This window comes from Macaca nemestrina, chromosome 6 (genome assembly GCF_043159975.1).
Source record: "Macaca nemestrina isolate mMacNem1 chromosome 6, mMacNem.hap1, whole genome shotgun sequence".
NCBI classification, from domain to species: domain Eukaryota; kingdom Metazoa; phylum Chordata; class Mammalia; order Primates; family Cercopithecidae; genus Macaca; species Macaca nemestrina.
The window spans coordinates 33,703,999-33,718,137 of record NC_092130.1 but is presented as its reverse complement, the minus strand read 5'-3'; the positions used below and the strand labels follow the sequence as shown (position 1 = coordinate 33,718,137).

The 14,139-nt window shown below is 41.2% G+C and overlaps 1 protein-coding gene across 1 annotated transcript in view; it reads right to left on the bottom strand.

The window, feature by feature from the left end:
• The window catches only part of LOC105466919 (protein phosphatase 2 regulatory subunit Bbeta), a 111,950-nt gene that overhangs the window by 55,907 nt on the left and 41,904 nt on the right, over positions 1 to 14,139 (bottom strand). Inside the window, 1 exon segment of the mRNA XM_071098254.1 lies at positions 618 to 795. Coding sequence (XP_070954355.1) covers positions 618 to 795 — 178 coding nt within the window.

Genomic DNA, 14,139 nt, shown 5'->3' with positions numbered 1-14,139 from the left:
ATTGTTAGTAAAGTTCTGTTTCTGGATGTCCATGCTGGTTATAGGTGAGTTCAAGCTGTGAAATTTCATCAAATTGTACAATTATAATATGTGTACTTTTCTATAAGCATAATATACTTCAATGAGGTAAAAAATGTGATACTATACTTAAAGTTCCCAGTGCAAGTGCTTGGAACTCAATAAATATCAGCCACTATTATTTTCACTCTTATGATATAATGGAAACCAGTATGTCTGTGGTCCATGCAGTCCATACAGATTTGTGAATCCTTTAATAGAGAAAGGAACAGAGAAAGAATCTGAACTCTAGGGTCTTATCCTATTGTTGATAAAATCACCTCTAATTTTAATTCATGGCACATAAATGCCTCCCTATGAAGGAATTGATTCAGAGTCCCAATCCAGAGCTAGCCCTGGCTCGCCACTTGTAATAACAATATTTCCCTAATTTTATTGTTATGATTAAAGAGTCTCATAGGTGCCAGCACATTTTAAAAGGGGCAAGTTCTCCACAAATGCTAGATGTTGCATTTCTATTCCATATTTTCCCCAAGCCCACTCGTACCTGAATACTCTTGATTCAGGCCAGTTGATTCTTGGTCACAAAGAAAGGATACTAAAACTTTGATTGGTTATTTCAAAGTTCCATAGGTTAATCCTCAGGTCATCAGCGGACATGTAGGTTTCATAGTCGCTGTTGACGGATATGGAGTTGATGTGATATGTGTGTGCGTTGGCAAACACTCTTCGCGGGGTGGCTTCCACCATCAGGTCCATGGGTCTCAGGACAGGCACCTGGGATGCAAGAGAAACAAATCACTTCAGAACCAAAGATCTTCCATAGGAAAAGAGTTTGCATGCTAATGTCATTTATTATCACACACAAAATAATAGCCACATTGAAGAAACTCCAAGTTAAAGAAGAGGCTAATAACAAATCACACACTGTTCCTGTTCCCTTCTGTTCCTCCTCTTTCAAAAGATATCAGCATCACTTAGCCCTGATGGAAAATTTCATTCTTTATAAATTCTAAACATTTTTCTAAGCCCCTCCAGGTAGCCTCATCTCAGGGGAACTTGGCTTCCATTGTGGAGTCATTACCTTCCAGAGACATGGTTCCATTTTTTTTAAAACATGAAATTTATTTTAAAAAGGAAGTTGTGGGAAAATTTTAGAAATGTCTAGTTCAACTTTAATCTAAATTTATCTTTTATGTCTTTTCATCTCATGCCTTTGGAAGCCTACACCCATTCCTGGCTTTGTCCTTAATCCTTAAGGGGATTTTGAGAAACTTTAGCATCACCCAAGACTCTAATAGTCCAGATTCAGCCACTAATACATAGGGAACCCAATGACATCTGATTGACCTGAGAAAACCTTGGTTTATATTTGCCTTAGAGTGCGAACCAGGTAGTGTCCACTTTTACATGCAAAACTGTTCCAGCTTGGACATTAATGATATGGTCACCTTACTGAAAAATAAAAACTTCTCAGTAAGTATTTCTTGAATGAGTGAGTGAGAACACATGATTAAATGATTTCTGTCTGGTGGGTCAGAGAATCAGCAGCTAAATAGTCCCCCATACATGACTGTCTTTCTGGCAAACGTGAACAAAGACCTATCACTCTTCCTCCTTTGAGTTCTGGGTGAACTGGCTCCAAAGAAAGAGAGTAAGAGCACAAATGCCTGAGAGGGAACAGACTTAAAAAAAAAACACCAAAGACAAAGAAAACCCCACAACACAGGCGTGGTCCCTTAATAGAAACAAGATAATAAAATACCCAAAGCTATTTTCTTTTCAAGCAAATCATTTTCTTGCAACTGAGCCCCGACTGATTTGATACCAGGTGGCAGATTAAGACTTCGACTTCTGGATTGGCTTCAACCCAGGTGGCGAGGAGAAGAAAAACAAAAGTTAACTTTTCTGAAGTGCAGTCACCTCACCAACATAACATAACCTTTTAGAAAAAAGAATTCTCCCAGTGCAGACTTGAGGGACTTTAACTCACCTATGAGGGAGTTTTTAAATCAAATCAATGATTCAGAGGAAACAGAGAATTCTAGACAGATGTGGTACTTGATAATCCAGAAACCAGAGGTGACTTGAGGTGTGGCTGTAGAAGGGTCAGAGGTCCTCCGAATACTAGGAAATGGAGGGAAAGTCTTTGTGGTCCCCCATCCCAATTATGGATAATGGCCCTATAGCTTAAGTGTGTGTGGCAGGGACTGGGAGACCAGGGTTCTGATCAGATTCACCACTAACCAACAGGCTATGAGGTCTGGGCAACGAACCTATTCCTCCTGAGCTTGAGCTCAGTCGCACTGTCTGCAAAACAGTGACTGTGCTCCCTGTGCCCTCACTATCACAAAGGGTGGTTTGGGGTTTTGTTGAGATGATCTGACCTCCAATGCATCCTCCTACCCACTCTTTCAACAATATTTACTGAGTGCCACACAAAGTCCTGGGGGGTTCAACTGGTGAGCAGAACCAGACACAGGTCCTGGCATCATATACCTGTTCTTGTCAGGGGAGATAGACATAATTAAAAGGGCTAGGTGTGCAAAAGAGAGGATATACTGCCAAGAGGGATTTAACCTGCTCAGGGAGGACTGAAGAGGCTTTCCTGAGAATGTATGAGTGTGTTGGAATGGGAAAGATGGGTAGGGATTTAACCAGGCCAGGAGGGGAGTGGAAGGGAGAATGTGTCTGAGGGATGTGCAAAGGTCCCATGGTAGAGGTGAACAAAGCAAGAGTGAAAAACTGATAGGTCACTGTAGTTGAGATAGAAGTAGTGATGGGAGCTATTGTGCGAGATGAGGTGATAGGGTAGGTAGGAAGCAACACCCCCCAAAAAGTTTTGCCATTATTCCAAGTGAATAGGGTAAAAAAAGGAAAGGATTTGCAATGATTGTGGTATAATTAAATCCAGGTTTTGATTAGATCAGTCTGGATGTACAATGGAAAACAAGTTAAAGGACGAATGAAGTAGAATTTTTAAAGGGAAGATCATATACTCTTGGACATCAATTAAGGGCGTGCCTGAGTTAAGGCATTGTGATGGATAAAAATGTGACTTTGTCCTCAGAAACTCTACACCGAAATATTTACTGGGCATTTTCTCTGTGTCAAGCATTCTTCATACATAATCTCAGGTAATTCTTTCAAGAGCTCTGTGAAATAGGTACTCATACAAAGAGAAAACTCAGGCACAGAGAGGCTACACCACTGGCCCAGGGTTGCCCAGCTATAGGAAGCATAGCTAGGTTTAATTCGGGGACTGGAAAGTGCATGTTCTTTCCACTGCACCACACCACATTGAAATATCATACAGGGTAGGAAGTGATAAATGCTCTGAAAGTGACATAAATTGCCAGAAGAATTTATGGAATAACTAGTTACTGGTAGTTATAATGGTAGCGGTATTCATAGTAGTGCAGTGGTTAAGAAACCTCAATTAGGTGTTGTAGGTGTTCACGGTATTTGAACAGGGCATCTGTTCTTTCAGAAATGTGTGCCATGCTTTTATAGTTTGTCACAAAGGAGCTCCCCACCTGAAGCTTTTGGTTGCTACATGGTTCCTCTGCCGTCAGGAGGTACCAGAGCTCAAAGCAGAACCCCAAAAGTCACAAAAGAAATAGAATCCGCAGGACTTCCTGTGGCTCCTCCTAAACTCTTCCCTGGGCCTTCTCGGTTAATGTACATTGTCTGTAGAGATTTCTTGTGGCTGTGGCGACATGGAAGGGAGCATGCAGCCAGGAATAAGAGGTATTACAGAGTGGGAGCTGCCAGCCCACAGCTTCAGCTTAATGTGATGGGCCTGCCTGCTAATTCAGGCTGACATATTCCATGATGTACCACTTAATGGGGAAAGGCTCCATGTAGGTATCTGGGGATGGAGCCTCTAATGCTTTGCCCAGATAAGACAGGGGGAATGGAGAGCTGAATGCCGCTCGTGGTATTCCAACATCAGTACCAGGCCTACGTAAAGGCTTGTCTGCTGCCCAGTGACTCCCCTCACAAGGACAAAGAGGAAGTTTGGTGGTTCAAACAGGACAGGATGGACTGATTAGGAAACCACGTTGACTGTGTTTTTCTTCTGCTCTGGCCACATATTCCTTTTGAGGCCAGGCAGGAAGAAGATCTGGACACTATTCTCTGAGTCAGGCCCACAGGCAATTGTTAGGGCTGTTTCTGGAAACATACATGGAGAGCTTTCTGTGCCAGTCGCTGCGTTCAGAATCCCTGACTCCCTGCCCCACCCAACTCCAAGGTGTTATCTCCTCCAGCGCCCTCAGTAACTAACCTTTCAAGCTAGATTCCTCTGTTTGCCCCATTTTACAGGGGAGGTGAGGGGAGGTGGAGGGAGGTGGAGGGAGGTGGAGGGAGGTAGAGTATCCAGTCCAATGTCACACAAAGTATAAGCTGGGGGTTGGGATCTGAAGCCAGTTAATTTGGTTCCTGAATGAGCACACCTAGCCACTACTGTGAATGAAACTATTAGGTTGAAATACAAAACTGCCATTTTTGCAAGTCAAAAATTGTCAAATATCAGCAATCTCATGTGGTTTAACCTAACACTTTGGAAAGGTTCTGTGGTGTATGGATGTGACATCAAATCAGGGAACATTTTGGCTTGGAGGGACCCTTAGAGCCTCTTCGTAGGACATCATCTGTGTGTGTGGTGGGAGTCTTATAGTGGGAGGCCATAGTGTCTAAGCCTCTCCTCCTTCATTATTCTTGGTATTATATGCTTGCATCCTCAATAATATGCTGAAAGAACTATTTCTGTAGATAAGCAAAGTGTGAAAGCGAGTAGCCAGGGCAGTTCTTGAAATCTACAGATGAGAACATTGAGGTCCAAGAGGTGAAGCACCATGGTCACCCTTCCAGGGTTGCTTGCACAGCCTGGGTCTCTGCTTCCTGTCCCAGACTTCTGCTCCCACACACCATCTGCCTGAACCATCCCCCACAGGAACCAGAACCTCTTTTTGTCAAATGACAGAAGCAGAGCCAGACAAAATTCAGATCAGGCCAGGATGTCTTAATTCAGTTCAAACTTTGTCTGAGCCACCTCGGCAGAGTCGTTGATGGGGCTAGGACCAACACGGAGACAAGGGACATGCCGCGTGAACAGCGCTCAGTCCTTGGCCCTCTGAGCGGCCAGTCCTTGGCCTACCTGCAGGTGGTTCTGTGTTGAGCAGCTGGAATTCAGTGATGTCCCCTGACTCAGGTGCTTCACCCTCCTCTCTGGTCCTGGTTGAGTTTCAGCTCATTCTCCTAGGCTGCTTTCAAAGGACATGCATCCCAGTTCTGTGTCTTGCCTGGACACCCAGTATTACATTAGAATATCAACCAAATAATGTACCAGCCCCAAAAGAGCAGCCGGAATCTAATCTGCAATAAAGCTTACAGAGATGTATTTCAGTTGTAATATTCCTGGGGAGCTCTTCCCCCCAAAGAGTGGCACGGCTTCCCCCGTCACTTCAATCAGCCCCTGCTCAAATGTCACACCCTCAGGGAGGCCTTCCATGACCATCCCACCTCAAATCGCACAGCCTCCAGTCTATCCCCTTCCCAACTGACTGCTTAGAGTGTTTTAAACACTTCAGCAGTTCCTCAGTGAATTTTTGTTGCTATCCTATGGTTAACTTGGTAGATGTTACAATCGCTATTGCACAGATGAGGAAGCTGAGGCAGAAAGGTGAAGGTGTCTGAAGGCTCGCAGTGAGTCTGAGGCCGGGCGAGTGCTCAGGCGTGGTACTCCTTCCACCCCTTGACTCAGCAGTCTATGCCCTTAGTCGCTTAAAGCACACTCAGATGCTTGGGAGGGAGACAGCGAGGGTGATCACGCTGCCATGGAGGTCATCAGGCACTGCCCAGGCAGTATCAGCCAAAGGGGTACTGCCTGGGGATCCCAAGGTAGACCTCAGAAAGGAGAAGACTATGAAGCTAGGCAGGGCTTGAAGGGTGAGTGGGAGGTCCCCAAAGAGAGGTGGCGATGGGGAGGGGAGGGAACTGGGCTTCAGTCAGAGGGACCAGCATTGTGCAAACTCAGAGGAGAGACAGCAAGGTATACACATACAGATGGGTGACTGTGCTTCTGTGGTGAGGTCAGTGATTAGTTATTCATTCAACAAATACTTATTAAATCCCTCCTCAATAGCAGATATGTTATAGGGGCTGGGGCCACAACAGTGAACACTCTGTGGGGTATAAGTTCTTGTGTGTATGTGTACATGAGGAAAACCTGAGTTGGGTAAGGGACTAGCAAGCAGCGGGTGTGCTCTTTGAGGTGGGGTGGTCATAGAAGGCCTCTCTGAGGGAGTGGTGTGTGAACAGAGACCTGAATGAAGTGAGAGAGGGAGTCATGCAGCTCTGTGGGGAAGAGCACTCCAGCCGGGGGGAACAGGAAATGCAAAGGCACTGAGGTTGGAGTGTGCTTAGAGTACAGGAGGAACAATAGCAAAGAGCTTTTTTTCTCTTTTTTTTCTAAGAAATGGGGTCTTGCTATGTTGCCCAGGCTGGAGTGCAGTGGTGATTCACAGGCATGATCCCACTACTGATCAATATGGGAGTTTTCACTTGTTCTGCTTCTGACCTGGGCAGGTTAACCCCTCCTTAGGCAGCCTGGTGATCCCTCACTCCCGGGAGGTCACCATATTAATGTGAATTCAGTGTGAACACCCTATCAGCATAGGGTACTACAGCCGAGGACTCCTGGGCTCAAGTGATCCTCCTGCCTCAGCCTCCTGAGTAGCTGACTACAGGCACGCGCCATTGTACCTGTCAGCAAAGAGCTTTTATGGCTGGAGAGGAGTAAGTAAGGAAGCATGGCAGTTGGAGAAGATGTTGGATCAGTAGTCAGGGCCGGACCAGCGTCTTTGCTGTGAGGGTGAGGAAAGCTCAGGGAGGCGTGAGTGGCTACCTGTGAGTAGCTGCCTGATACGGGACTCTATCCTCCCTCACCATTCCTTCTGTCTCTGCCCATCTGCTCTGTCTTCCTCCCCCAGGTTCTTATTATCTTTCCTGCCTCTTCTCTTGGGAAATACCAGATCATCTTTCACTTCCCAGAACCCATTTACTAACAAAATGAATGTTGCTGTCATTTGGCTTATTTGGTGACCACACCAGTCATTCTTCACAATCTTCCATGACACCTAAGTGGGGGTTGGCGGGTCACGGTGCCTTGCTTCAGAGACATGCAATTAAAGCAGAGTAGAGCCCTAGAAAACAGGAAGCCCCCGAAGCCTCCAGTTTAAAAAACATCTGTGAAAAGGCACAGCAAGGGGAGGCCATCGGAGGACTCCCCTCAATGCGCCTTCATGAGAGGAGTTTTTCACAGAGAAAAAACAACAGCTGTGTTTACCATGGCAACCTCCAGCAGCCCAGTCAATTGACAGATTCAAGGCAAGACTCGGAGAAGAGAGAAGAGATGGCCATTCAGGAGATAAAGAACAGGAAAGATGACGTCATGGAGAAGGAAGAAAAGAGAGATGTCTGTCTGTAAGATGTGGATGGATTGTAGCTGTTCAGTAACTCTAGGTCAAATCTCATTGACCTCAACAGACAAACCTTTGAATACCATTGCTTGGTACGTATAAGCATAATCAATTTTGTTATGGAAGGAGCATCCACGTTCTCCTTCCTAAAATCAGATCTTCTCAGGAGTACCCACAGCGTAGGTTCTCCTTCCTTTTGCAAAAGAAAGATGTAGAAAATGTTCCTTAACTTGTCCTGAATCTTACTAAGGTGTACTATGCAATTCATAAACACTTCTGAGAGGGACAGTTGCATGACACTTTTAATCAAGGCCCCGTAGACGTCCCTGTCCCCAGCTCATTGTGATATATACAACATAATCAACATTATAGGGTCTTTTGAAAAAATTGGTATCAATTTAAATCCACACTTGCTCCATATCTCTTGTTAGTGTTCAATAGATACTCCCCATTCCCCTCCCCAAATAATTGAGATTACTCTACATTTAGACTGACTGTATATATCAAGGTCATGGGGTTTGGTGGGTTCTGTCTCATCAATTAGGAACTGCACATAGGAAGGTTATAACCACACACTGGCCCCAGATAAAGCCATTGACAAACATTTATTGAGCATCTACTACATGCTGAGAAGTTGCCACACAGAGTATCCTTGAGAAGCTTAGGGGAGGTAGGCAATATGTAACCCCCTCCCTCTTGTTACTCAAACCATCCCTTTTGGGAAGGCTGTTTGATCTAGAAAAGACAAAGATGACAACAGAAGTCCTGGGTGTCCACCTCATCCTAGGTATAAGGAAACCCTGACCCTGGTGCTCTGGGACCACAGGTTTGAGGTCCAGTGGAGAACCTGACGGTGAATATGTTATCCCATCTTGAGGCACTAGATGGTAAATCTCTCAGAGGGGCTTGGAAATTCCAGATTCCAGCCTCACTTCAAACTTATCACCTTGCCTTTTCACTGGGCTTCCTTCAAGAAACAGCCTTCGTGACTTTTTAGTAACAACTGCCATAGGTTTGGGATAAAGCCAATAGCTAAGGGGCACCCAGACTTCATTTTCAAGGAAGAGGGAGTGAGTTGTCATAAAAATGGGAGATCATTGGGTCCTCCTGTAAATATCCTAATTCTAAAGAATACAGCTTGGTGGTACAGAGCAGCTGTCCTCAGTGAGAATACCGTTCCCTCAGGAACAGTAGTGGTGGATGACTTCCTAAGAACTATGTGAAAAAGTTTTAAGGAAATTCATTTCTTCATTCCTAACTTCCATGTTCTCCTTCCCAAAATCAGATCTTCTCAGGAGTACCCACAGCCTAGGTTCTCCTTCTTCCTTTTGCAAAAGAAAGATATAGAAGATGTACCTTAAATTATCCTGAATCTTATCAAGGTGTACTATGCAATTCATAAACATTTCTGAGAGGGTCATCTGCATGATACTTTTAATCAAGGTCCCATAGACGCCCCCATCCCTAGCTCATTACGATATGCATTTCTAATAAAATTTTACTTTTTATATTTAGTCATCATTTGTCAGAATTATATGTTTATGTTGTTTTGATGTATTATGTTCTATTAATAGTCAAAGCAGCAACTAAACCCAGAAGATAATTTTAAAGTCTTACAGTCACATATTCATAAAAGAAAAAATCTATTTACATCTATATTTGTTATAGAAATGATCAAAAAAGCTTTTAACATGATTTAGGGGAAATGCAGTAAAAATAGATGTTTGAAGAAGAAAAAATAATAATATAAAGCTTCTGACTTAAAAATATTTGTTCACATATTCTTTTAGTGGGTTTTGGTGAGTATTCAGTAATGAGGTATTTAAATCCCACTGGCTGCAATAAAAAGGTGATATAAAAGTTTTAAACTGCTAACGGTTAAAATACTCTGAAATCACATTTTCTGCAATTATTTAACATTACAATGGAAATGCTTAGTTGCCTACTTTAAAATGCTCAGGAAAGTACATAGTTATTCAAAATTCTAGAGGTACACAAGCACACAATTTGAATGGTATAAGAGGATTTTTGGAGTTATGTGGAGTTGGGCTTGGATCCTGGCTGTGCTAATTACTAACCATGTGGCCTTGGGCTTGTTGCTTAGTCTTTCTTGATATCAGTATTCCCTTCCTTAATGTTGGGGATATGTAACACCTTCAGTAGCACTGTTAAGAGAACTTCGCACAAGGATTGACACATACTGTCTAACGAAGAAACATTCATGGAGACATGATTTGTGCCAGGATTGTCCTAAGCACTTATGCACATCATGTTATTGAATCTTCACAATGGCCTTATGAAGTAGGTACTAAGATCACTGTCATTTTATGGATGTAACTCCTGAAGCAACACAGGTCATGAAGTTTGCCCACAGTCATATGGTTGCCAAGTGGTAGAATTGTCCCTGGATGTCGGCTGTCTGGCTCCAGCCCCTATGGTAGCTATTATTAGCATTCTTACCATTAACTTCCAATTGTAGAAAAAAATGGTTCATTCTGAAAGATTGCCTGGGGAAGATTTTCTGACTTTTCTATATTGACTATGAGGTTTTAGCATCTCTTCCATCCACCGAGGGAGTTCAGTCATGATTATACAACGTAAGGTTGCTTAGGAAAAGTAGCTAGGGGAATGATTGGTCATTGGATAGCAATTAACTTTATTGAGAACTTAAAAAGCTGAAAGCTCTCTTGGTTAGGAGTTTTGCAAATAGCTCCATCCTCATTGTCATGAAAATCTTGAACAATATGGACGCTCATCCAATTATCAAAGCAACCTGGGGGGCAGAGTCTGGCATTGTGTGTACCCATTATTGAAGGGTAATGCGGTGTAACAAACCAAATCGAGTATGTACGACGACTGTCAAATAAAATAAACCACTAACAAATTAAATTACTTTTCATTTTCAGTAGGAAGAATGCCAGTCATTTTTCATTTTAAAAAATATGCATCTTAATTCCATTTTTTAAAAATGTGAAGAGAAGCATTTAAAGGCCTCTTGTGCTATCTATACTGATGTTTATTTTCTATAGATATCTTTCTCCTGGTTCCGGGGCATTTTCCCTCAAAGAATTAGTGGAGCGTTAAACCTCGCTTTGGTCAAAAAACCTGTTTCTTCCATGGATCAATGGTGGATGGAGTTCAGAAAGCAGGAGTGATAGGCTGGCTCTGGCTTACAGTGACATATCAGAGCTGTTGTTTCCAGAATGAAACTGCCACTCACCAGCACCCCGCCAAAACCCCCTGGGAATCCTATCCAAATAATATAATTTTGAGATTTCCCTGCTCACACCCTTCAACAGCCTCAATATGTCCCTAATTTCTTCTTTTACTGGCTTTGTCATATAGATTGAAATAAGCCTGAGAAGAAAAACCTCTTTGAACCAAGTCAGGCTTTGTGTTTCAAGTCATTAAAGATCTTAGAATTATATTCTTTCACTTGACAAACATTTATTAAGTGCCAATCACTGTACTAGGTAGTATGTGTACAGAGTGAACAAAACAGATTAAGGGGTAGAATTTCAAGTCTAACACGGAAGAAGGACACTAATGTCTCTAAGTAAATGCATTGTTATAAACTGCCACTGATGCTACAAAGAGATGTATATTGTTTCATGAGAGAAAGAAATAGGGGCTCTAATTTAGATTGAGGAATCAGATAAGTTGTTTGTAAAGAAATGACAATTCACCCCACAAAAGCAGGGCCATAAGCATTCAATCCTCTAAATCAGTGTTTCTCAATTAGGAGCTATTTTGCTATCGGGCAGTCTGGAGATATTTTTGGTTGCCACAATAGAGCGGATGTTACTGGCATCTGTGTACAGGAGCTAGGGATGTTGCTAAACTCATTTTGATGAACAGGGCAGCTCTCCCTGAAACAAAAAATTATCTAGCATAAAATGTCAACAGTTCCAAGGTTGAAAAACCCAAGTCTTAAGGACACTCTCCTGGAACACAGTCCAAATCTAGAGTGGATAGAAGAAGCCAAGTACTAACTTCCACAATAGGCCAGCAATAAGTTTCAGTTCATGAAGGTATTTTGGATTAAAAAGTACTTCATATACATAGATATATTATATACATATATACATAAATATATGCAAATATCTGTGTTTAATATCTATATTTCAAAGACATATAAAATATATATTTGAAAGACTTATCCCCTATGGCCAGCTATAAGAATAATATATAATGCATAAAAGCTGCCTGGGAAATTAATGTATATATTTTCAATTCAATGCATCAAAAATGGTTTGCATGGCAAAAAATGTTCATGCTCTTTGTGTCTTTGACTTCTTTTGGCCTGACTATGAAAAGGAGAGGAAAGATACCTTTTTCTCAGAAGATAAACTCACTATCTAATTACCAACTCATGCAGAAACCTGTAATTCTGCCAGTTTTATCTTATTTTTTTCCCCAGACACTTACTTTTTATGCCAATATCACTATTTTTTAAAGTGTGTTTCCCTGTTCACTGCCTTTCCTGTTATCTCCTTTGATGTTTTACATTGTGTAATGCCACAAGAAAAAAAAGAGACATTTTAAAATACCCCGGTAGAGGAAAATTTCATTTAACATTTATAGCTGGGGAGAGTGGGGTTGGGAGTGGTTTAATTTTTGGTTAGTTTGGTTAGGATTAATCACAAAAATTGTTTTTGCTGTTTTTTAACTGGTATTGATGAAGTATTACTTTTTCCTATCATTAGGATACTTATCACTGAATCTTTGATCACCGAAGATTGACCAAGCCTCAGAAGTATCACACTGCATTCTGTCATTTATTACTGTGGAATCTATAGAACTAAGAAGATAAATACAAATTTGATACTAACTTCAAGAATCTTACAGCTGGAAGTTACTTGAGAAGTCATTTACATTAAAAAGGTCTGGATAAACACAAAGATGCATTTCTAAGAATTTAAAAAACATGGCCTTTCGTAGATATCCATAGCATGTCAGTTCTGCCTCCCACCAACAGATGGCAGTAGTAATTACTAGCAACACTTTGATTTAGAAACAAATTGACTTAAGATTGACATTTCAGGGTTGCACTGTCTGATTCCCAATCTTGGCCGAGTATCAGAATCAAATAAGACCTCTTGTTAAAAACTGATGTCTGCCCCCCACTGGCGTGCTCTTTTGCCCTTCTGCTTCTGCCATGGGGTTATGCGGCATGAAGACTCTCACAAGAAGTTGGCGCCCTGATATTGAACTTTCCAGCCTCTGATACTGTGAGAAATAAATTTCTTTTCCTTATAAATTACCCAGTCTGTGGTATTCTGTTATACAAACACAAAATAGACTAAGACCATGGGTTTAAAATGATTTTTATAGTTCTATACTGATTGAAGGTTTTTATGTTAATTTAAAACATTCTGATTATGTTTATAATCATTAAAAGGAAATCACTTATGGAAGATAAAAATGACAGGAAAAGGGTTACTATTTATAATATACAAAGAGTTCATGAAAATTAGTAAAAAGACAAACAGCTCAATAAAAATACGGGCAAAAATATGAATGAAAAATTCAGAAAAAGGGAAAAGAAAATGACCAAGACATAAATAGAAACATGTCCAACTCATTAGTAAAGAGATACAAATTAAAATTTTTAAAATCTTTAATCTTATAGAAGATTAATCTGATGAATCTTTTAATTTTTAAACTTTGCTCATAAAGAATTTACTATATGCCAGTCACTGTTATAAGTCTTAAAACTATTAATTCATTTACACTCATAACAATTTTATGAGGTAGGTATTCATATCATCCTCTTTTTACAGATCAGCGTATCTGAGCCACAAAGCAGTAATGTGTCCTAGCTAAAAGCACACAGCTAGTACTTGCTGGAGCTGAGACAGGTACTCAGTATTTCCAGCCAAGGGAGTCCGAACTCTAAACCACTACACTATGCTGCCTCTCAGCTGGATGTATAAAAAGAAAAATATAACATCCTATCCTGGAGATGGAATAAACAATGAACATTTACTCATGGAAGCATAAACTGCAACAAGATTTTCAGAAGGGAATCTTGAAGTAGCTGTTAAAATAATCTACACGTCTTTTGACTTAGTAAACCCTACTTTAATGAAAACTATCCTATAAAAACATCCCTATATAACAATATACAGGCATGTCCCAGAAATACTGCAAGTTCAGTTCCAGAACAACACAATACAGTGAATATTGCAATAAAGTTAGACAAATTTTTGTTTTCCCAGTATATATAAAGTTATGCTTACACTATACTGTAGTCTGTTAAGTGTACAACAGCATTATGTCTAAAAAAACAAGGTACATATCTAAAGTAAAAATTACTTTTTGCTAAATAATATTAATGATCATCTGAGCCTTCTGTGAGTCATAATCTTTTTGCAGGTAGATGGTCTTGACTCAATGTTGATGGATGCTGATTGATCAGGGTGGTAGTTGCTGAAGGTTGAGGTGGCTGTTGCAATTTATTTTACTTTTATTTTTAATTTTATCTTGTTTTTTTGAGATAGAATCTTGCTCTGTTGTCCAGGTTGGAGTGCAGTGGCACAATCTTGACTCACTGCAACCTCTGCCCCCGGGTTTAAGCAATTTTCTGCCTCAGCCTCCCAAGTAGCTGGGATTACAGGCACTTGCCACCACACCT